Raw genomic sequence first — 25,998 nt, forward strand, 5'->3', positions numbered from 1 at the left:
GGGTTCATAAAAATAATCATTTTTCATTCGTCTATTTTGTTTTGCACAGTGTGGTGCGCGTTTGACTGGCTGCTCGCCGTGCTCTCCGCTCGGTGTGTGTTGCTCGCTGTGTATTCAGTTCGTGGCTGTCCGCTTTAGTTTGCCTTACGGATTTTACGTTTAAACAACGAAACCACAGCCGGACGCGGCACAATGCTGGGCGCGATTGTTGCTGCCGTAGCTGAAGCTCGTTGCTGCCTCCATTCGAATCCGCTGCTCGGTTCGCTTCAGGTGCTGTTGCAGCGTGCATTGCCCTAAGTGCAAGTGTGTTGTCCTGGCAACTTGGGGGGGGGCAGAAGCCGCCGACACAGCAGTGTGCGAATCATACTTCAAGGCTACTTAGGCGGAAATCACAAGTATGTCCTAATTAATAAATACGGGTTTATTATATCACAGTTGAATCTCAACCCAGGTGAATGCTTTTGGTCATTGTCCTGCATATTGACATTAACTTTTGCGATCCCTAGACTATTGATTTTAGTTTCAGGCGCCGGCTAATATTTAAGGAAGTGCTTGCTTCTGCTGATTCTGCGTGTGTGTGTGTGTGTGCTTGTTTGAGTATGTGTTTACGGATTTGGCGTTTCTGCAGTTGCATTGCGCCGCCATGGCGACTCTTTGTTTGACTTGGTTGGACGCCACATTTCGACAAGTTTTTTACTTGTCTTAAAATAACTCAACTTTTCTTTGTACTCCATTGTGTTTGTTGCGGTCTTGTGTGGATCGAATATATAATTATATGTATATGTACATCTGAATAAAGGAATTCATTTACCAATTGTTCGTTGTTCTTTTACCCTGAACCCCTTGAAAGTGGATTAAAGGGCATACGAGTTTTGAGCAAATATGCGTAACAGCCAACAGAAGAAGGCATCTCCGACCCAATAATGTACATGTATTCTTATTCAGCATCAATAGCCGGGTCGGCCTCTATATGTCCCTCTGTCTGCGGACGGGTGGTGTATCCATATGCTTGAACGCGTCGATCTCAGATTTGGATTCCGAACATCTTTCGAAATTATAAGAGAGAGAGAGAGAGAAAGACACATATTTTGTTATAGTAAACAAAGATCCAGATACTTCTTCTCAGTCCATGAATATTGCGTTGATTATATACATTTAATTCGATGTCATATTTGGGGCCTGAACATTTCTTAAAGCTGGGATGATAAATACCGAAGCTACTGAAGCTGCGTTTAATACGAATTTACCCCATATATATATATATATATATATATATATATATATGCAATTTTTTAAAAATTTAAATTGAAATATATTATTCATTTATTAATATTTACTTAAGACATTTGCATATTTGCACAGATTTATTTTTAAAAAATATATACAATGTCCTTGGGCTGTTAAAGTTAATTTTTTTAAGAGGCTATATTTTGATTTCAGCCAAAGTTTCACAGACATAATAATAAGGCATTAACATTTATTTTCAAACTTTTTGCTTACTCACAAGATGTTGATAATTTTATTGATTAAATAAGCGCCGTCGAATGGGTAACTGAACTTTCGCATTAGCCGTTTACGCCATATAATCGTACGGTATCTAATATTACTGCAGTAATTAAATGTGTCTTTAATGTCTTTTAAATTGTTGACTTACAATCTGTTTGCGTTCTTGTGTTTCGGTACTTAATGGCCCATACGGCATATGGGCTAATGTCCACAACCCCTCGACTTGCCACACACACACACACACATACTCGCATTACAATGCAAACAGAGGGCAACTGTTCCGATTAACTTTTCCTAGTCCAGTACAGTCCTTGATAATGGTGCGGAAATGTGGCAATCGAATGCGCTGCCGCAGGTGCGAGCAAGTGCGACTTAACGATTGCTTGCAAATGATTTAAAAATTATACCTCAACTATAAATTATTGCTGTTTGCTTTAACGAGTGGCTTGAGTGCTAGAGGCATGATTGGAATGTTTGTACGTAGTGCATCCATATGGCTCCATGGCGGGTTTTGGTTCGATTAATTATGGTTACATAAATTCGTACTTTTTTCGAATTGAGGCTGAGCACTGCGCATGGTCTGCTAATTAAATTAATTAACAATTCTCCTCATTTATAATGAGCAATAAATTTCGTTAAATATAATATAAGCAGGGTTTTTTTTGTTTTTTTGATTTTGAGAATAAAACCAGCACAAATTGAGCAAATAAATCTGGCAGAGCGTGCTTCATCAATAAAGCCATAAAGATTTTGCATTATAGATAGTCAGGCTTTAAAGTTTTCAGCTTTTTTTCAGTGCACACATTGCGTATACGCAATATAAGCTACATTAAACACTTTTTTGTACCTTGCTGGGGTTAAACTAATGTAAATGCAACTGTTTCGTCAAATTGTATGAAATATTTATTAATAATAATTATCCCATCAATCGAACATATTGCTTAGGCAAATAAATTAATAGAGCTATCGCATAAATTGTACGCATCATTGTGTTCTGCCCAAGGAAAATCGAATCAAACATCAAAATAAGTTACGCACGAAAATATACACAACACGCACACGAAGCCAAGCAACAGCAAAATCAACAACATGATTGTGAAAAGCCAACAACAAGGCATAAATAAATTTGTGTAGCTTTTGCATAAAGGAAAAGCTGAAAATGTGCTGACTCACAAATGGAAAACACATTTCACATGCATTTCCCCCAAATATGTACAATTGGAGTAGCTGTAGGCACAGCTATGAGCGTGTTTATAATATGAAAAGACAAGAGTGTTGGCGCTCTAGTTGGTTGTCTGCGACTAGCAGATACCCTGCACGCAGAACTCTCTTTCATACAAAAGCTCAAAATCGTAGCTCCCACTGTGGCAAATGCATTGCTTATTAATTTATGCGATTTTTTATTTTCAGGACTTTAGTATGACCCCAATATGAAAATGACCAAAATGTGCTCCTGATCAGGAATATATACATTTTATGTGATCGAAGATGCTTCCATATATCGTTTAGATACACTACAATTTTATAACTAGGCACACGCTATTTGCGTTTATATAATTTAACGCAATGTTTTCGGTCTTGCAACGCCATATGTACTATAGTTGTCCTTGGGGGCTATTTATATATCAGCGCAATGTCCCAAGCACCGTCACAAGCAATGCCAATTTCATTTACATGACAGGAACGACTTTTCCCCCCCCCTCCCCCCTGGAACCGCCTCTCTAGATGTTTGAGTGCGTGCGTTAGCTTGTCGGCAAGTGATTAGTTTGAGAAATGCTGCTTCTTTTATGGCACAAGGTTGAATCGCTGATTTACAGTCCGATGTAGAAATTGTCCAGGATAAAAATGACCTGAACGTCTTAAGTTATTTATAGATTTTGTTACAAAAGATTTTGGAATATAGTTATTATTTGCTTAAGTGAACCTGTCATTAAGGCAACTGAAAAATAAGGTTCCGGGTTCGAAAATGGCAGGCAAGTCTATAAACCTAGGCTAAATTAACAAATTTTGGAAATAATAGGATAGTTAATAAGATTGCCGAAACACAACTTGCTAATATTCTAATTCTTATCAGAGTATGAAAACTAAAAGGTCTTATCTGAATTTCTGAGAATCGCATAATGGGGCGATATTGTAGCATTTGCTCAAATAGAAAAAATCCAAAAAATTGAATTTGCATTCCAAAGGATTTGAAAGTAAAGTCTATATACTTGCAGGTATTTGGCCTTACACATTCATCATGCGCATGCACATCCCTCCTAATTGAAAATGCCTTTGCATTGCAATGTTGTTCTCTAAAATTGGCTAATAATGACTTGAGGTTGCCGTTGAATGAGAAGGCTTCATGCTGCAGTGCGTCTGAGGGGCATTACGACTTTATGACAAGCGCCATAAGGCCTTTTCCCTACATGCCAGGGTAATTTATTGGAGGATAATTAAACGTTAATTGATTTATAATACATTAAGGAAGGTAGCCCATTACTTACGCACGGTGAATAATTAAATTATTCCGAGACCAGAGCAAATGTAAAAATGCAAAATGCAAAATGTAAAAATGCAAAATGCAAAGATTATCCGTGCCCAGGACATAAGTTCCTTTAACTTTAAAGTTGAAATATACACAAACTGCCATCTTATTGCCACGAGGGAGAAATACTTTGAAATAAAACTAAAGTTTATTATGCAACCAGCATAGCTTGTCAATATGACACTTAATATCAAGAGCATGAAATCTATACATATATAAAGTTCTATGGTATTCATGGAAATCGCAAAGGACGGCAACATATACAAATATTTTTGTTTCAATTTGCAGCGCAGCGGGAAGTTCCTGGTCGGTGTGTGAAATAAAAGAATACATATAGACATACATAGATACATACATACAAAGATGAAGCTAACTTAGACTGAGTACGGTATAAGAGCACACACATACATATCCGGTATTACTCGAACTTAGATGGTCGTAGTTTTTATACCCTTTCAAAAAATGAGACATTTCCGACCCTCATAAAGTATATATATATTCTTGATCAGTATCAACAGCCGAATTGATATAGCCATGTCCGTCTGTCAGTCTGTTTATTTCTCAGCGAACTAGTTTCTCAGTTTTATAGAAACTTTGCATAAGTCCTGTTTTCTGTTGCCCGTCGGAGCCGGCCGGATCGAACCACTATATCATATGACTGCCATAGTAACAATCGGTCGAGAAGTAGCTTGTTGTATGGCCTTTTTTTTAAGCTATCTCAACCAAACTAGGCAATTATTTGTATAATTAAGTTTCTCAGATATATGACAAATCTTATAAACATCGGGCTACTATACCATATACCGTGAACATAACTCTTTTAGCTTTTGCCCGACTGATATATAGATTAGCACCCTTATGTTCGAAGCAGTCCTGCTTGAATTGCGTATTACCATTGCTGACTTAATTAGTTTGTTTATCTCACCTTCAAATTAACATAAGCATAAACCGAAATTCGACTTAAGCCCGAAATTTATGAAAAAAAAAACCCCCAAAGACATAACAATTTTGACAACCGCAAATTTTAAAAGTCACTGGAAAATAACCGTGATCATTCCTTAAATAAATATTTGTTACATATAATAAAATAGAAAAGCCCAACAGAAAATATATCCGGCTTAATCAAGCTCAACATATAATTCGAAAACCAACCAAATAAGCTCTTGTATTTGGTTTTCTATGACCTATACCAATATAATTGTCTATACTAAATACACACACACACACACAAACACAACTGATAAAGTTCTGAACTTGGCGATTTATAACAGAATTCTTATCAGTTATAAATTGTTGCGCATTTAAATAATTTCTTTCGAGACTTGCAGGCGCCATATACTGTACATTATTTGCACAATTCGTAGTCTTATAAGAACTATAAATAGAGGGCAGCCATTATTTCAGACAGTTATTAGTATACCTACATAATATTGGATGCATGGAATGAATGAAATACTTGTTCCCAGGCAAGAAATCGCAATAATTATTATTTAATTCGTTTTGTTTTTGTAGCAATAATAATAAATAAATAAATAAACTAATCAACATACTAGATCACGATTTTGTTGATAAGTATTCAGTACTGTCAACGGTTGTTTAGAAAAAAAACTTGTATTAAAGTTTTCTGACGTATTAACAATTAATTTTATGTAAATGAATTATACATATATATGTATATTTAACAAACAAAAGTCAACTAATGAGTAAGCAATAATTCTTGCGGTTGTTAAGACTGCAGCAAATCCTATGAAAACAAAAATTCACTCGTTTCCGAGTCACGAAAATCACGGCGAAGGTCGTCGGCATTTTAATTAGCGTTTTCCTCTAATGGGGCGAGGGGGAGGGCGGTAAATGATCGCAAAATGCAAATCACTGACGCAAAATCAAAATAAATATATTTATATATTATATATTCCGTTGCAAAGAATAAACATATATAGGAAATGCATTTATGTTGCGACGAGAACTAATATGAAGTGCAAATTAAATCGGTTCCGATATTCCAATAATTGACGGGATGATTACATTTATGACAGACTGTACTTATGTGAGTTCTTGAGCTCTTCCAACCCCCTTTTGACTTCATTCAAGTTCGTGGCTTTTCTTTCTTTCAATGTTTTTCTCAACATCGGATTTCCTTTATTGTGTATTGCACTTACCTGGAGGGTTGTTTTCCCTTTGGAAAATCCTTTATTTTGAATTTTCTTTTATGACATTCGGTTTGTTTAAAACTTACCTGCATCAGAGTATTGCGCAGAAGTTTTTCTTTGAACAGTTAGAATAGTTAGCTGTTTCATTAGTGGAAAATTCAAAGGTTATTTAAGGTCATGTGTAGTTATTACGCAACGAGATTGTGATCTGCAGATTTTCCAGTAATCGCCTGTGGAATGGTAGAAACTTGTAGTAAGTGTTGACAACATTTCAATATATTGGTTAAGCTGCTTTTAGTATTCAAATTTAGTTGGAGAATATTAAAAAGATTTTCACCATATTCTGCTAGCTATCATCTAGTTACAGGGTATACAAATTACACGCTTTATATGAATGCTTGTGACATTTGTAATTGTAGAGTATGCGAATTCTGGGGCTTCAGAAGTGTGTAGAATGGAGAATGTTTAAGACAATTATGGCATTCGTTTGTCAATGCCCAACTAATTGCTGGCAAACTGCCCGCTTTTCAACTTACAAATTTAACATGGCACAATCATAAAGATTTTGAATTATGCCGTTAAGAGTCGAACTGTGCGCTTTGAGCTGGATCGAACTGGTTCCCGAGCACAGCACGTTGTGTTTACGGTATGCAAACGCATGAACAACAAAGCAAAGCAAAGCTAAACAAAATGCCCCGCCAACAGCTGATGGCATTGGCAATGGCAAAGACAGTGCAATCTCAATGTGCATTGAAAGGGGATGCAGCAAAGAAGAGAAAATACAATCGAATGCGCGTGAATACCCTTTCCAATGCGTAGGGTATGTTCAGATGAATTTACAGTTATAGAAAATTATATAAAATTGCGAATTTATCTAAAAATGTACAAAACTATTTGCAACCTGTCACATAAGAAATTATTAAGTAGAAAATAAATAAGAAAAAATAAAAAGTAAACAATTCAAACAAAATGGGAGGAAGCTTAACTATTAATATGTGTAGGTTTTGTATTCGCAAACACTATTATTATTTAACTTAATTTATAATATTTTATCTTTAGTCTATTCATTCGCTAAGTTCATTAGTCTGTATATATTTTTAATATCTTAATTTCTAGATTACTTAAAGTTCTTTTCATTCGTTTCGCTTGCAATAATGTTTGTTAAGAAACTAATTAAATGGAATGCAGGGTAATTAGTAGTCGATCATTTGAATATTGCCATTTGCATGTGTGCTCTTGCTCTTCTGTTCTTCATGGCCGATATTCGAATACCTGAAGAAGAGCAACATCATCTGCGGAGCACAGTCACACGACGGCGCTCGCGCAGCGGACGATCACGAAAAGGAAGCACACAAGATAAACGGGGCGCAGTCGAAGGACTAACGGTAAACAGTGAATGTGTGCTGCATCGAAATGGATAAAATGCAAAAAGTTTCATGCATTGAAAATTAAAAGACGCTTAAAACGTTTCAAGTGCGCTGCTCAGTATTGTAAATAGTTTGTCCATTAAAATCAATAAAACAATTGCAAACAAATTGCGTGCGATAGAGTGAAATGTTTAATATGTGTGCATATATGTATATTTGCATACGCATTTGCTTGCACATACATACATATGCACATATGCACAGCTGTATGTATGCATGCTGATAAGCTAACAATTAAATAATTGACGACAATTGAATTGCAGCGGCGGCATCATGCAAAATTTCTCACAGGCGAGCGGAAAGTTTTGTTCAATATTCAATTCGATTTGATTTGTGTTGCCTAGCGACGCATATAAAAATAGCAATTAACAAATTTATGCAACCCACTGTGGCAGCTCTTCCAACACATACATACATCTGATCGCTTGTATGTGTACGTATGTGTATGTGTTTGTATGTGTGTTTTGCAAACTATTTTGGGCGTGTAAGTGTGCTTTTTAAAAATAAACAAAAAACACATAAGTAAGCCATAGACACATGCACACACCCACACACACACACAAACATATATACCTATACCTAAATATACTTCTCAAAATGTAGTTGCTAATTGATCTATAGCCAAATGTTTGTTATTTTCATAGGCAGCTCACTTGTCTTGCCTTTGACATTCAAATTATTTTTTGTTGGATTTCACTTCTTGTGTATATTAACTCGTTGTCAGGGCACATTTCATTTCACATTTACGACTCCTCCTCTGCTGGCGCCCGCATTCTAGTATTTTATTATTCTGTGCTGGTAGCGCGGCATCATTAAAACGGGGACACAGCCAGCAACAGCTGAGTATGAAAACAACAACAACCAGAACAACAACAACAACAACAACAAGAACAAGAACAACCGCAGCGAACGTTTTATAGAACTCGCAAAGGAATAGTTAACATTTTTTTATAATTCTGCGCGTTTTTAGTAAACAGAGTTTTAAAGACTTAAAACAGTGGCAATAGAACATAGTAAAAGGCTTTAACAAAATGGTATACAGTGTGACATTAAACAGTTATACACATATTTCTAAAACATATGTTTGCATACCTTATACACCTGAGTATCTTTTAAAAATGTATATTTGAATATATCCATATATAAATGCATGTATATCGAATCGCTTGTTCAACTAATAGAATCGGGAAGAATTTGTATTTCATGCTTGTGAAGAAAATGCATTTATTAGATCATTTCCCAAGCTTATTGTTTTTACCAAGAATTTGTTATAAATATTTACCATATGCCAATTTTCACCATATGTCTTTGGGTATATTTAAAATTCAGTAGGCAAGCTTTGGGCAATTATAAAATATTCTATCCTGATTTTCATTTGTTCTGACAATTTATTAATTTTACAAATAGGTTTAATTATAATATTAACAGTGATCTTTTCGAATATATGTAAAAGGCAAGACTTTACGACCAAAAATTATAATTTTTTTTTTTTCAACATTCAGGAAACAATTTTTATTGGTTTAATGGATAGTAGAAAAATACATTACACAAAAACAGAATAAATTCAATTTTGATGAAACCCCAATTTGTATAATGGATTTGAATACTCTAATAAAAAGCATTGAAAATAGCTATAAAATAAATATACTTCGATTCTTAAAAAAAAACTTAAATTTTACGCTAAAATGTTTATAAAAATTCTTTTTTTAATGGGGATTGTTTGATGTAGACTTATATTCTATTTTTATTACACATTTTCAGCGTATTTGCCTAAGCCCAAGACCAAGACCAAGATTTAATAAAAGTGAAAGTTATAGACTATCTATAAATAGTAAGTCTTATTACAAGCTAAGACTAATGAACTGAATATAAAAAGAATTTGTTTAAAGTTCTTGAATTATGAGTGTATTCATAATCAACCTTTGTTGAGGTATTGTTATTGTTACCTTATCTAATTGAAATTAATAATTATTAATGATAGAGACACTCATGAATGAGTCTGTGCCTGATCAGGTGCTCGTTGTAAATGTGACTGTGCTTCTAGGTAAACAACATTGGGAGTGCAATCAATTCAATTTCAGTTTCAATTAATTGTTTCCGAGGTGCATTGTTAAAAAGAAATGTTATTTGTTGTTGTTGTTGTTGTTGTTGTTTATTAACCAGTTGGTAGCCAGCATATGATAATGATAATTGTCGGCTGTGTTCTTGGAACTTATCTGCTATGCACAGCCATAGGAGACACCTAATAACGTGTTCTGCCCATGTTTCTGACTGGTTTGCTGAGAGCGTAGATAAATGGCATTTGATTAGCTGAACTTTACACGCCCTGCTGCCAGTTAAAAAACTGATCTGTGGCAACAGGTTTCCTTTCGGATTTTGCCATGCAAAAACTGCTTGCGAAGATGAAAAGTACACAAAAACATTTTCGAGGACGCGCCATTTATCTAAATGCTTTTCAGCTCAACAAACCATTTCGAAAGAAAAAAAACAAAAGCAATAAACAAGCATCAACAACAATCTTTTGCACATAAATAAATTGAGCAAAAAATACTTTTGTCACGTTTTTAAACGAAAACAAGAACAAAAGTTATGTGCGTTCTGCTGCCGTTCGCTTGTGCCGAATGTTGATATAGTTTATAGTACACTATTGAGAGTATTTAAATATATTTTTAAATTTTCGAGAGTCGATGTTGCCAAGCGTTTAAGTGGCCCGCGGCCAACATTGCTGCCAAGCCTTATAGTTTCCTTTCTTTTTCGACACGCTTCTCGATTGAGGGTCAGTGTTGGTAGCTTTAATGGTGGCCTGCACCATATATGCCTGGTCATAGCTGGCTAGAACCCTAGTCTCACCCCCCCTGCTCAACAGTTGCTCAACGTGTTTGCCTGGCGCTTATCATTGCGCAATCTCGACGTGTGCCGACAACGACAAAAACGACGACGACAGCGACGACTGGCACTGTGTCTGGCTATGGCTGTGGGTATGGGTATGCTGCTGTGTCTGGGTATGGCTATGGGCCTGGGAGGGGGAGGGGTCTGACTGGCCAGCTGTTTTGACTGTTTTGACTAGCTAGCAGCCCAGCCAGGCGATGTCGTCGTCATTGCCGCATCGTTTGCATTCGTCGTCCGTCAGACTATCAGCTGTTTTTTTGCTTTATTTTTGCGGTAGTCGCTCGGGTTCCATTTGTTAACAGCGTGGGGTTTATTTTGGGGCTAAAAGCAAACTCAAGCGCTTCACCTGCCCTGAGTTGGGTAATTGACAACAATGCTGGACCTGAGCAAAATCAATCGATCAAAATGTCTCTTTTACTGCGAATCGAATTCGTTAGCTGTTCGATCGTTTCAGTTTCGATTTCAGTTAATTTTTGTATTTTGTTTTTGCCACATTTTGCTGGCCACACCCGGCGCGTATCAATTTGTTTACGTCACGGTTTCATGGCTCCATGGAATATTCCCAACATTTATGCTGGCACAACATAATCAAACATGAGATCATTTGCATACGCGTGCCCGACAACCGACGACTCTCGACTTTCGGCCGCAACTCAATTGATTTATTTTGATATCGGCGCTCTCCTTCAGTTCGCTTATATAATATTTCTATATGATTGTGGTTTCTCGTCTTTTTTTTTCGCAGAATCAAATGATTTGTGTGCATGGATTGCGACATCTGAATATTGGGAGTGTTTTGTTTTGTTTTTCGATTCTTAATGGATTTTAATTACAAAAAATAAAATTTTAACCAAAAAGTGGGTTAATACTTTTAACAAGGTGCTTACAATATTATTAATTTTATTTTGTTCTATATTGTGAACGAAGCTGTAAAGGGTATCAAAACAAATCAATTATAGGTATTTGCATTTGGACTCTGATATTTGACGCCAATAATATGCCAATAGTATGCGCTATTTAATTTCTAATTTCTGTTTTTTAAACCCTTGTCGAATAGAGTTTTACGAGCTGTTGACCCTTGTTTCTTTGAAGTACATTTTTGTTAGAGTCCAAGGCATGCAAATCTATGATTTTTATTTCAAGAACAACTTATACCAGCACGTTTTTCACATCGTATTGCAGGTCGATGTTTGTTGTTTTTTTTTGTTTTAATTGAAGGGCGTACTTGAGAGTACTTCAGCACCAGCGTGGTTGAGTCGAGTACCTCATAAAAGCCATAAATATATAAGCGTATGCTTATAATAATTACTTGATATGCTGGAAATGTCGTTTTGGCTTATGTATCTTGGTCTCGGTCAACATAGGTTGCAATCGAAATTGAGCTATCGAATTTACTTCAAAGTTTTCGCAATAGAATACACTTTTGCTTTGAGTTTGGACCTTACTGCGTATGACAAGCCATTTTCTGGCCATTATCACCACATACTATGCGCGCTCTCTCTCTCTCTCTCACTCCCTCTCATGTACTCTGTCTGGCGCTCTCAGCCTAGCATATGTATGGCCAAGCAGCGTCCGGTAATTGGTTACAACCGAAGCTAACCAGTCTGGCTCAGTGTTGACTTGTCTGGGCACAGTTCTCAGCGAGCTTTATCAATTCGCTTGGCCAGAAACTACGCTGTAAGCACGCCCAGAGACATCTTATCAGCTGCATCTATTGTCGCTTTCTCAGTCAACAAATTATGTGTTAGTCTGTGCCCTTAGATAGTTGCTTTGCCTTATTGATTAACTAATCCGAACTGCTTTCGCTACTGCAATATCTTATCTCGTCCCAGCTCAGACAATTATTGGGCACTGTGTTCTTTAGTCTAAGAACATGATTCAGTCAACTTATCATCTAGAATTCGTTTGTTTTCTTAATTGACTAGCCCGTCAAATATCTCATGTGTTTTGATGAGATCACAATGTTTTATGCGGTGCATAGAAATTCTTTGTGGATTTAAGACTAATTGGTTGCGAGCAGAAATAACAAACTTAACTTGTTGGTTTTTCAGTCTAATTGAAAATATCTTCAAGATAAGCAATTTCAGCAGTATTTTCTCTTTTCTGTATATCTTTTGGGTTTGATTTCAAAGATCAATTTTACTATCAATATTGATATCTTTAAGCACTTAAATATTCCAACTTATAAAATGCCATAAAGAAATCAGTTTAGATACTGGAAAATTGTTCTTAAAAGTTGCTGGATCTGTTGATATCATATTACTTTAAATAAAGCCTGTTTCTAAAAAGTGTTGTTGAGTTATTGTTTAGAAATGAATACTGTTTATATTTAAATCTTAGATTTAAATTTAAATAAATATAAAATAATTTGGCTTCTAGGGCAACCCTTAGACAATTTAAAGCCAGATGATATAATCTCTAGAATTCATCAAAAAATATTCTATTTGTCTTTTTCAATAAATATTCCCGGAGAGATTTGCTTTCAATTTTCAAACCCGTATCGCCTCTTAAAAATCCCCATAGTGTATAAACTTATTCATATTTTCAATTGTCTCATATGTAAGCTGCATTACAAGGGACCCCACAGCTGCCAATTTTCATTAAAGCGAATCTAACTTTTATTGTCGTTTTATTAATGTGTCAAAAAAGCACTTTAATTGACGCCAAGTGTTCTGTATTTCTGTTGAAGCTGAAACATGTGTACGCTAAAAATTCAAATGTTTAAATGAAATTAGGCAGCAACAAACAAAAACAAACATTTGCCATTAAAAACAATTAAATATTAATAGAATGGAAATGCCATACTTGAGGGTATTGTAAGAAATCGTTATATGATGTGCATTGTCCATCTCATTTTTCTGAGGTTCTCGCTAAAGAGGGGCTTTCAGCTGCAATCTTTGACGGATATATTATTCCACAATGCAGCGAGCGTGTTGGAGACATAATGACGCCATATCAATAGGAGAACTCACACATGCAGACACAGACATGCTTCTTAGAACTCGTGGATGCAGACACAGGGACAGGACTGCCATATAATAATGAGTATAAATGAAGAGCGTGCAGTGCTGCTGCATTGATTTGTTTTACTGGTCCCGCAGAAAGCGTAGGTACATGGTTCTATGAGTAGTTTATATATACCAAGCAGTTGTAAGAAGTACTTCTCTCTGTCTCTCCCTCTCTCTCTCTCGCATAAAGTATAAACATGGGCAATTTACAGAAACTGGCACGCAAGGCATTTAAAACCGAAGCCATTCGATGAACTTGAAGTCAAAGCGAATTCAATTGTCACGCGAGCAGCACCAGATGCAGCTGCAGATGCAGATCGAACATCAGACTGCAGCAAGTGTGCGTGTGTGTTGTTTGTTGTGTCAATGCAGGAGCATCGAATGGGGATATACCCGAACAGCCGACTCGTAAAAAGCATACGCGATTATTACTTTGCGCATAAGAGAAAAACCTGCAAAAAAATTGGACTGATTTCTGGGCAAAACATCGTAAACATTTCATAATTAGTAAGTTCAATTTGAGCATCTAATTTTGACTATAATAAAATATTTCGCAAGCATGTGTGAAATGTAGCTGTCGCACCTCCAAAAAAAGTTTAAATGTACAAATACTTCATATAAAAAAAAAAAATAGTGATTGTAAGCTTTTTTTGTTGTCTTGCATTTGTTGCTGCCAGTGACATGCATAAACATATGCCAGAAACTTGACTTCAGTCTGACATGACCTGACCTTAAGAACAAAATTTTGTTTCAATTTGTCTAATATTTTTTGATGTTGCTTATCTCAATATTTGATTGAATCAAAATCAAGCATGTATATAAAATGATAATAAAGTTAGTTCACACGTGCCTTTTATTTGGCATATAGTTATTTTCACTTTTATCGGCGTACTTTTTACACCATCAAATAATTTTTAAGGCAATTTTATTTGTCTAAGTTGGCACATTAATAATATTTTTGGACATTTTTTTTCGATATTCCTTATCGACAACTAGGTGTTAAAGTTAGCATTGGCAACTGTGAAACCAGATGTGTCAATTGCTATTGTAGTTTCTTTATTCGGGCGCCCAGCAGGTAGTCTTTCGATGGCGCTTAGTCACAGGAAAACTTACACATGCACATATAGTAAATCACGATAAATTATATCATATCAGCTTAAGTTTATCTAAAAATGCATTTGAATGTTGTAACAAATGTGTTGCCAACGCGTATGCGTCTGCGTGATAAGTTTCTATAGTCATCAGCACTTGCAGGTCTCGTATTGTTGGCTGGGCACAGTATTTGTTTGGACATTTGATATAAGAGTTTCGAATGTGCCTCGGGGCAATTCTTGACTCTACGCTGACTATAACATGTAGAATGTTCTCTTTGTTCTTTGTTGAGTTGCCAACGGAAGGCGAACAAAGAAAAGCACAATATGTAAATATTTGGATGCGCAATTCCGTACCGCCCTTTATCTGGGATCGACACTACTCCCTGCAGCTGTCCTGGCTTGCCCACTCGGTACACTTGATTTACATCACATGTGAGGTTCGTCTGTCTGCGTAACTGCGATAAGATCTGTTGTATTCGATATCCCGCACACTTTTCACACTCCTCAATAGTTTTAAGCCCTAAATCCATTAGCACTTCAACATCTTTTCAGCTACTTAAGTGCCTATGCTGCGCTGCTGTGTTGTGCTATCTAATCGCACTTTGTTGTTCTTTTGCCTGAAAACATTTATTAATCTATAATTCCACAATTCCAACATTACCCATGGGCTTTGATTTCGGCTATCTACTGATTGCGCTGGCAACAGCAAATATTTGCTCTGAATGGCAACAGACGAGGCTGCAGAGGATTCTCGCAGACTCGCGACCATATGAAGGGTTTCATAAATTGCGTAATTGAAATAAAGCTAGATATTTACATGCTCTTTTCGTATAATGAGACTACAGCTTATCGGAGGAGTTTGTGTTGATGACACAAATGTGGGCATTGAAATCATAAAAGTTAGTATTTGTTTTCTGTAATAAGAAGATTCCACTTTTCTAAGGGTTCTTTATGTGAAACAAGCAGAATTTACCCGGTATTGATATTGATTTTTATCGATTGCTTGGAAACGGAATAAGTTATCGATTATCGGAAAAAAACTCGATCTGCGCGGGAACTATGAGCACCTACATCTAAAATTTCAAGTCTCGAGCTCTTATAGGTTCTGTCAAATTGATTTAGAGGTAAAACCATGAACAAAAAGCCAAACCTTATGAAAATCGGATGAGATTTGGCCGAGTTATGAGGTTGGGAAATTTTGCGTTATGTCTACATAGGATATTTGAGGGTATAATTTTTACATATATTTTTTCCAAAAATACGGTTGCTAGTTTTTGATGCCAAATTGATTTAGAAGTAAAACCAGGAACAAAAAGCCAAACCTTATGAAAATCGGATGAGATTTGACCGAGTTATGGGACTGGGAAATTCTGATTTATGTCTATATAGGATATTTGAGGGTATAATTTTTACATGAATTTTGACCAAAAATACAATTGCCAGTTTTTGATGCCAAATTGATTTAGAGGTCAAACCATGAACAAAAAGCCAAACCTTATGAAAATCGAATGAGATTTTACCGAGTTATGGGGTTGGGAAATTTTGACTTATGTCTATATAGGATATTTGAGGGTACAATTTTTACATGAATTTTGACCAAAAATACAATTGCCAGTTTTTGATGCCAAATTGATTTAGAGGTCAAGCCATGAACAAAAAGCCAAACCTTATGAAAATCGGATGAGATTTGACCCAGTTATGGGGCTGGGAAATTTTGACTTATGTCTAGTTAGGATATTTGAGGGTACAATTTTAACATGAATTTTGACCAAAAATACTGTTGCCATATTTTGATGCCAAATTGATTTAGAGGTCAAACCATGAACTAAAAGCCAAACCTTATGAAAATCGGATGAGATTTGACCGAGATATGGGGCTGGGAAATTTTGACTTATGTCTAGTTAGGATATTTGAGGGTACAATTTTTACATGAATTTTGACCAAAAATACAGTTGCCAGTTTTTGATGCCAAATTGATTTAGAGGTCAAACCATGAACAAACAGCCAAACCTTATGAAAATCGGATGAGATTTGACCGAGTTATGGGGTTGGAAAGTTTTGCCTTAGGTCTAGGATATCTAGGATATTTGAGGGTATAAATTTTTCATGAATTTTGACCAAAAATACAATTGCCAGTTTTTGATGCCAAATTGATTTAGAGGTCAAACCATGAACAAACAGCCAAACCTTATGAAAATCGGATGAGATTTGACCGAGTTATGGGGTTGGAAAGTTTTGCCTTATGTCTAGTTAGGATATTTGAGGGTACAATTTTTACATGAATTTTGACCAAAAATTTTTGTTGCCAGTTTTTGATGCCAAATTGATTTAGAGGTCAAACCATGAACAAACAGCCAAACCTTATGAAAATCGGATGAGATTTGACCGAATTATGGGGCTGGGAAATTTTGCCTTATGTCTAGGATATCTAGGATATTTGAGGGTATAATTTTTACATGAATTTTGACCAAAAATACAGTTGCCAGTTTTTGATGCCAAATTGATTTAGAGGTCAAACCATGAACAAAAAGCCAAACCTTATGAAAATCGGATGAGATTTGACCGAGTTATGGGGTTGGGAAATTTTGCCTTATGTCTATATAGGATATTTGAGGGTACAATTTTAACATGAATTTTGACCAAAAATACTGTTGCCAGTTTTTGATGCCAAATTGATTTAGAGGTCAAACTATTAACAAAAAGCCAAACCTTACGAAGATCGGATGATATTTGACCGAGATATGGGGTTGGGAAATTTTGCCTTATGTCTAGGATATCTAGGATATTTGAGGGTATAATTTTTACATGAATTTTGACCAAAAATACAGTTGCCAGTTTTTGATGCCAAATTGATTTAGAGGTCAAACCATGAACAAAAAGCCAAACCTTATGAAAATCGGATGAGATTTGACCGAGTTATGGGGTTGGGAAATTTTGCCTTATGTCTATATAGGATATTTGAGGGTACAATTTTTACATGAATTTTGACCAAAAAATTTTGTTGCCAGTTTTTGATGCCAAATTGATTAAGAGGTCAAACCATGAACAAAAAGCCAAACCTTATGAAAATCGGATGAGATTTGACCGAATTATGGGGCTGGGAAATTTTGACTTATCTTTAGTTAGGATATTTGAGGGTACAATTTTTACATGAATTTTGACCAAAAAATTTTGTTGCCAGTTTTTGATGCCAAATTGATTTAGAGGTCAAACCATGAACAAAAAGCCAAACCTTACGAAGATCGGATGAGATTTGACCGAGCTATGGGGTTGGGAAATTTTGCCTTACGTCTAGGATATCTAGGATATTTGAGGGTATAATTTTTACATGTATTTTGACAAAAAATACGGTTGCCAGTTTTTGATGCCAAATTGATTTAGAGGTCAAACCATGAACAAACAGCCAAACCTTATGAAAATCGGATGAGATTTGACCGAGTTATGGGGTTGGAAAGTTTTGCCTTATGTCTAGTTAGGATATTTGAGGGTACAATTTTTACATGAATTTTGACCAAAAATTTTGTTGCCAGTTTTTGATGCCAAATTGATTTAGAGGTCAAACCATGAACAAACAGCCAAACCTTATGAAAATCGGATGAGATTTGACCGAATTATGGGGCTGGGAAATTTTGCCTTATGTCTAGGATATCTAGGATATTTGAGGGTATAATTTTTACATGAATTTTGACCAAAAATACAGTTGCCAGTTTTTGATGCCAAATTGATTTAGAGGTCAAACCATGAACAAAAAGCCAAACCTTATGAAAATCGGATGAGATTTGACCGAGTTATGGGGTTGGGAAATTTTGCCTTATGTCTATATAGGATATTTGAGGGTACAATTTTAACATGAATTTTGACCAAAAATTTTGTTGCCAGTTTTTGATGCCAAATTGATTAAGAGGTCAAACCATGAACAAAAAGCCAAACCTTATGAAAATCGGATGAGATTTGACCGAATTATGGGGCTGGGAAATTTTGACTTATCTTTAGTTAGGATATTTGAGGGTACAATTTTTACATGAATTTTGACCAAAAAATTTTGTTGCCAGTTTTTGATGCCAAATTGATTTAGAGGTCAAACCATGAACAAAAAGCCAAACCTTACGAAGATCGGATGAGATTTGACCGAGCTATGGGGTTGGGAAATTTTGCCTTACGTCTAGGATATCTAGGATATTTGAGGGTATAATTTTTACATGTATTTTGACAAAAAATACGGTTGCCAGTTTTTGATGCCAAATTGATTTAGAGGTCAAACCATGAACAAAAAGCCAAACCTTATGAAAAGCGGATGAGATTTGACCGACTTATGGTGTTGGGAAATTTTGCCTTATGTCTATATAGGATATTTGAGGGTACAATTTTTACATGAATTTTGACCAAAAAATTTTGTTGCCAGTTTTTGATGCCAAATTGATTTAGAGGTCAAACCATGAACAAACAGCCAAACCTTATGAAAATCGGATGAGATTTGGCCCAGTTATGGGGCTGGGAAATTTTGACTTATGTCTAGTTAGGATATTTGAGGGTACAATTTTAACATGAATTTTGACCAAAAATACTGTTGCCAGATTTTGATGCCATATTGATTTAGAAGTCAAACCATGAACAAAAAGCCAAACCTTATGAAAATCGGATGAGATTTGACCGAGATATGGGGCTGGGAAATTTTGACTTATGTCTAGTTAGGATATTTGAGGGTACAATTTTAACATGAATTTTGACCAATAATACAATTGCCAGTTTTTGATGCCAAATTGATTTAATGGTCAAACCATGAACAAAAAGCCAAACCTTATGAAAATCGGATGAGATTTGACCGAATTATGGGGCTGGGAAATTTTGACTTACGACGGGCGGACAGACAGACAGACAGACGGACTTGGTTAGATCGACTCGGCTATTGGTGCTGATCAAGAATATATATACTTTATGGGGTCGGAGATGCTTCTTTCTGCCTGTTACATACATTTGGATTTTGCACAAATACAATATACCCTTATACCCATTTTTAATCTGTTCAGTGTATAAAAATGTATTGAAAAGAAAGCTGCTCCTGAAAAACAAAAGCGCTACGTTAAATAATCAAATTCGAGCAGATTGAATATATATGAACAATTAGCAAGCGATTTCCTAATGCATGAATCAGTTGAATGTTGGCGCCTCAAGTAATTCCCCCACTGTGATATACAAATCTTTAAAATGAACTATAAGCTTATATACACATATGTATCTGCAAAGACTGAGCTGCCTATAGAAGGCAAAATTGTGGTTAAAGCGTTGCAAAATCTATCTAATAGTGCTTGAATAGAGAATTGTAGATACGTTTAGCACAACTAATTAGCGGGGCAATTTCTTATAGTTAGTGGTAGCTGCGTGTCCGCATCACAAGGCCTAAATGAGCATGTAAATCAAATGAAATCGTATCGAATCCATCGAACGCGTATACGCCGTGTGGCCGCCCGTAAAAGTCAAAAGCCCGATTTGACTCTGACTTTCATGCGCAGCTCGTTTTTTGGCGCCATCTGACCTGTTTTCGGCCCCCGCCAACGCCAACGGGGCAAAAACTTGTTTGATCCACTGTTTGGAGTACAGCCCCCGAAATTCGAAAATGATTTGGATCAAAATTCTGTCCCTGGTTCGCCTGTTGATTTGCTTTTATTGGACTTGGCGTCGCTCGTCGCTCGACTGCTGCGTCGGCATCGGCGTCGGCGTCGACAGCAGCGCTCAGCCGAACAGCTGTTTGGCGTTTTTAATAAACAAACTGCGGCATTGGTTGAGTCAGTACGCAAAAGACACTTCGTGGATACACATCGCTAAAGATACTCGTGCGGCACGTTACAAGTGCGCGCTAAACGGGCCGTTCGCCAGAACACAGACCCAAAACATCAGCTGCCATAAACCAAAACAGAAACTCAGTTTATTTCAAAAAATTTACAAACTAAAGCAGAAAATTGAAATTCCGTTCATTAGCCGTCGCATCTATGAGTGCTCGAGCCGTTGAACTTTTTGATATATGTATGCATAAATAAAAAATAGGAAATATATATTTCTATACTAATTGCGGTTGTCGCGAAATAGAACTTGGTTCTGAAAACAACAAAAAATATTTGTTTGTGTCTGTTTGAAAATTGTGTATAAATTTCTGGCATATACGCATTTAATCTACGTTTTGTTGTTTCTCTTCGTAAACAAATTTGTTTCTTGTTTTCATGTGTGTAAAGATTCAAACATCTTGAGAATTTCTACATATTCAAAGCTGCAAATCAGGTAATTTTATGATTTTGGCTTGGAATAAGTAAATAATAATATTAAGCGATTGTTTTTGACAAAGCGAATTAATTTTTTCTTTAAGTTAATTTAACTCCGCTTGAATTTTTTATGCATTCTGATTTAAAAATGACTTGCCGAAATAATCATCTGCGTTTCACTTTTTGGCTTTTAGGACCTTGAACAAATTTTCAGTTGTGCTTAATCTTTGTACGAGTTTTCTTACAAAAAAAAAAGTACAGCACTTCAGGCAGATTTTGGCAATCGCCTTAAACTGAAACCAGTTGTCAAATGTAAAATATTCAAAGTTGAAATAAAATTGAAATATTTAGACATACATAGAAAACTCATTGCATATGTTACCTTAGCATTCCAGATTGAGTTAAGCTCAATTCAAATGAACTCAATGCAAAACGAGAGTGCTCTGATAAATTATTGTAATATATGTTATTCAAGCGTTCAGAAACAAGGTAAAACGAACTCGACAGCAGAAACACGTGCTTCAACTTAATTAGAAGTATATTACTTTGACTACTTGACAACCATTGACGAGACTCCAATTATTGCCAGCAATGCTCTAATCAACGGGGCTGTAAGTTAGTCAGCCATCGGCATTTAGCAGTTGCCAGCCAGCGGCTGCTGCCCGTTAGTCAGCTTCCCCTCAACAATAAAGTTGTATCTAAACGATTGCTAATATGAACACTGTGTTACTGATAGGCGGAATAGCTCACTCCATAGTTCCCAGGGCTCGAAAGTTGTCCGATAACAAAAATCTGGACTCTTACTCAGCGGCTGCCATATGTAGCCCCATTTTAGCTGTGAACAGAGCATTAGCATATTATGTTAATAATCTAATAAATCTTTGAAATTGCCTGATTGATTCTAGATACATTCCATTTAAGTAAATAAGCTGTAGGGCCTAACTAGTTAAAATAATATGTTTCTTATACATTATAATCAAGTTACAACCCTCGCTCAGAGTGTGACAGGCAAATTATAAGTATTATTTGTGCATATATTATTTGTTTCGTAGAAAGAGTAAGATTATTGTAGGTTAGCTGAAAGTACAATCAAAACAAAAATTTACAGCGACAAAAAAAGTTTGCACTTGTTTTGAGAAAGTCGAACGAATTTAGCTCAATCAACTTTCTCTTCAACTAAATATTTGCATTTTTAATTAAAAATTAAAAATGACCGGCTGCCGACAAATAAGAAATAAATTGGTTTCCTAAGAATAATATGCTTTAAATGTATTTAATTAAATTTGAAATGCCTTAGATATGTATATATGTATAAATCGTGTGTGTCATATCGCTTGCTAATTAAATCTGAATTTATTTACGTATGCAGGCAAAGCTTGTCTGTACAAATAATGGAATATATAAACATGTTCCAAGCTCTTGCTCTATAATATTACCAATAAGCATATATGTTTTTTTTTTGTATTTACAGACAAAACAAATGTGAACCAAATGCATAGATATTTATTCTTTGGATAACAAAACATAACACACAACACACAACAACCAACACAACAGGCACACATACATGCACACACACAGAACAAACTGTGATACACTACATTAAGAGTCCAACGGCCATTTAGCAACAGCACGTGGACTGGTCAGGCAGCTACAAATAGAGGAACAACACACCTAATCGAGTACAAAAACATCTAATACATCAAATACAGCCACTCAGTAAAGGCCACAATGGATTTCGATCAAATTCTTGCCAAATGTGGCGACTTCAATCGCTATCAGTTCATGATACTCGCACTCTTTGGCTTCATTAATATTATCGTATCAATGGTGCGTATTCAATGTCTACCCTATATATATATTATGATACAGCTTATAATTACCGTATTATTCACTGCAGCATTACTTCACACAAACTGTGATTAGTTTCGTGCCGGATCATTGGTGCTATCACGAAAAGCTAGTTAACATGACGTATAAGGAGATAGCTGACATCTATTCCAAATTCGAGAGTCCCTCGTGCACGCGTCTAGCGGACATCAATGCTGGAAATGTGACAGTCAGCTCTGAGAAGTGCGAACGATGGATTTATAACTATGATTTTGGCTATAGAAGCATGAACACCGAGGTGAGTACGGAATACTGATCTGATAGCTGAATCTCTATTCTTTTTAACGAGATATTTATTTGAAATTTAAGATTAAAATTAAAATTGAAACGTTCATTAGTGGGTTAATATTGCTATAATCAACATATTAAAACTTGGAAATGCAATCAATATTTATGTTAAAATTATAAAAATTAGGAAAACTATAGAATTTAAAAGTAAGGCTTCATAATTAATCCCGCGATTCTCACAGCCAACAAAGATTACGGACCTCCACTACTCAAATTATCTTTCTCGCCATACAAGTATCTTCGTGAATTCTCGATCTGCAAAACTTGGTGGACTGATATATAAAACATTTAAGGGGATAAAACCGTATTACATAATAAACATTAATTTAATTTGATATTTTACAAGCTTATTAAGTTTAGTTAATTCCAAAATTGAAACTTTGTCTGTTTTACCCAAGCTGATTATGATATATACAGTAATTAGAAGCTGTTCGATCTAAACAGTTGGTTCCAAAATTTTAATAAGGGCGGTCGGTGGTTATATTAAGATGTGAAAATGATCGTTGTTGTCTGCAAGGGTATTCAAAATGATCTTATTTTTAAGCTTTTTACAAATTTAACCCTTTTTTATTTTTGTTGCCAATCAATCAACAGCTGAACTGGGTCTGTGACTCAGCGTATAAGGCGCGCATTGGCCAGTCCCTTTTCTTCATTGGATCCGTTGTGGGTACACTATTCTACGGGCTGCTGTCTGATAAAATTGGACGTGTGCCAGCCTTGATATTGTCGAACTTCTGCGGCTTTGCTGGCGATTTTTCAACCATCTTTACTAAGAGCGTGGCAACATTTACGCTGTGCCGCTTCATATCGGGCCTGGCGGCCGATACAAACTTTTATCTCATGTATATTATAGGTAAATACATCCCTTATATTGCCTACATCAAGTTATGCTTAACGTTTGTTTCCATAGTTCTCGAATACATACGCCCCAGCATGCGCACATTGGGTCTCAATATGGCTGTGGGTCTGTTCTATTGCCTGGGCCTGGTGTTTACGCCTTGGCTGGCAGTTTTGGCCGGGCACTGGCAGATCTACTTGGCCTGCACATCACTGCCCATATTGCTGGTGGTGCTCTACTATTTTGTGGTGCAGGAGAGCGCCCAGTGGCTGGTGACGCGTAATGATATCGATGGGGCCATAATGCGGCTCAAGCGCGTAGCCAGATTCAATGGCTGCCATGTGACGCAGGCGGACTTTGATGAGTTCAGGCGCCATTGTCAAATAACCCGCGAGATGCAAGGCGGCGATGACAAGAAGCATGCGACGCTATTGGACATGTTCAGGACGCCACGCATGCGCAAGAACACGCTGATTCTCTTCTTCAAGTCGTAAGTCTTAAGGCTCTTAGCAGGCCGACACATTACTTATACGCAGCGTATTCCAGAATGGTGATTACACTGTGCTACGACGCCGTGTCGCGTAATGTGGAAGGAATGGGCATCTCGCCGTTCATAATGTTCTCGTTGAGCGCCCTGGCTGTTCTCCCCTCAAGTATTTTACTGGTGCTTCTCCAGGATCGCATTGGACGCAAGGGCATGGCGTCGGGCTCCCTGCTCGTCGGCGGTTTGTTCACGGCTGCCGCTGGCATTGCCATTGCCTATCAGCAGCATAATCACAATGCCATTTTGTTGGCCTGCCTGACGATTGCAGCGCGCTTCGGTGTGGCCATTTCATATGAATCGGGCTCGCAGTATGCCACAGAACTGATACCCACGTGTGTGCGCGGCCAGGGCGTGGCTGCGGTACATGTGGCTGGCTTCGCGGCCTCCTTCCTGGCGCCCTATATCCTTTGGCTGGGCACCTTCTTCAAGGCAGCGCCCTCCATTATATTGGGCGTACTTTTCTTTGCTGGCTCCTTTGTATGCCTGCTTCTGCCAGAGACGCTGAACCGGTAAGTGTGCGAATTTTGTGTATAGCTAACAAACTGTTCAACTTTGATTATTTTTGCCCTGACAGGAGTCTACCTACTACAATCGAGGAGGGTGAGGTCTTTGGTAAGGGCGAACGTATGTTCGACTTCCCCTGCCTACAGCATCACGGCGACGACGACTCGGACTCAGAGCTTGAGAAGTACAAACGCAAGCATTCGCTCATTGATGCCAAGCAGCAGATGGAGTCCGGTCAGTATACCAAGCGCAAGCAGTCTCTGATCGATGCCGATCGCGAGGAGCAGAGCCTCAAGGATGCCAAGCATTGAGCCAATCTGTAATGCTAATGACTAGTTTGTAGTTTAGTTAAACAATTTTGTATAGGCCCCTAAGTAAGCACTAAAAATACTTAAACTAACAAACAACTATAACAATAGCCCCAGGTAAACAGCTCTATGACATTAAATCTGGAATCGAATTGTAGCTTGTTCAACGAAGAAATCCAGCAGCTGTTATCCCTTTAAATTATAAATAAATAATGAAAATAGGAAGGAAAGTGCTTATTCAGCTGTTTAAATACCTCACAAGCAACAATTCACAAATTAAACTTAAAGTTACAATATGTGTGCTCAGCATCTGGACATCTTTTTCGATACATATTCTTTCTATACGTGCACGCTTACACGCTATGCATATATATTATGACATATATACGAACATATATGTAATATTTTAGGCTTGTTTATCTATGTAGACTTGTAAGTAACAATATACAATATAAATATATATATATATATACAACTCATAACTTAATTCTAAAACTAGCCTTTGAAAATATTTTCCAAATGTATGTAAAATATCAAAACTGGAATCGGAATCGTATAGTTAACATTTAAGCGGCACAATTTCACTTAACTGAATTAAATACGTCAATACATTTGTATGTCATAGTTTTTCTAAGTGTATTACTATTTAGAAAGAGTAGATTTTGATCTGTTGCAATTGCAAATGCAAATGATACTTACAAATATAGAACAAATTTAAAAATATGTAATACAATTATCATATGTATACAAATTTATTTGAGCTTGTTTATT

The 25,998-nt window shown here is 36.5% G+C and overlaps 1 protein-coding gene across 3 annotated transcripts; it reads left to right on the forward strand.

Moving 5' to 3' along the window:
- Positions 1 to 181: 181 nt before the first annotated feature.
- LOC115759548 (organic cation transporter protein) lies at positions 182 to 25,926 on the forward strand. 3 transcript variants are annotated; one of them, XM_030700506.1, is made up of 7 exons: positions 182 to 395; positions 22,327 to 22,685; positions 22,756 to 22,983; positions 23,628 to 23,886; positions 23,944 to 24,361; positions 24,418 to 24,924; positions 24,990 to 25,926. In XM_030700506.1, exons 2-7 carry the CDS (start codon positions 22,587 to 22,589, stop codon positions 25,228 to 25,230), a joined length of 1,752 nt encoding a protein of 583 aa, XP_030556366.1. In that variant the 5' UTR covers positions 182 to 395; positions 22,327 to 22,586; the 3' UTR covers positions 25,231 to 25,926. The 3 variants fall into 3 exon arrangements, with proteins under 3 accessions (XP_030556366.1, XP_030556365.1, XP_030556364.1); XM_030700505.1 differs by lacking the exon at positions 182 to 395 and adding an exon at positions 13,698 to 14,014; XM_030700504.1 differs by lacking the exon at positions 182 to 395 and adding an exon at positions 20,412 to 20,874.
- Positions 25,927 to 25,998: the final 72 nt, after the last annotated feature.

This window comes from Drosophila novamexicana, unplaced genomic scaffold, assembly GCF_003285875.2.
Source record: "Drosophila novamexicana strain 15010-1031.04,08,12 unplaced genomic scaffold, DnovRS2.1 tig00000308-arrow-arrow-pilon, whole genome shotgun sequence".
In the NCBI taxonomy this organism is placed as follows: Eukaryota; Metazoa; Arthropoda; class Insecta; order Diptera; family Drosophilidae; genus Drosophila; species Drosophila novamexicana.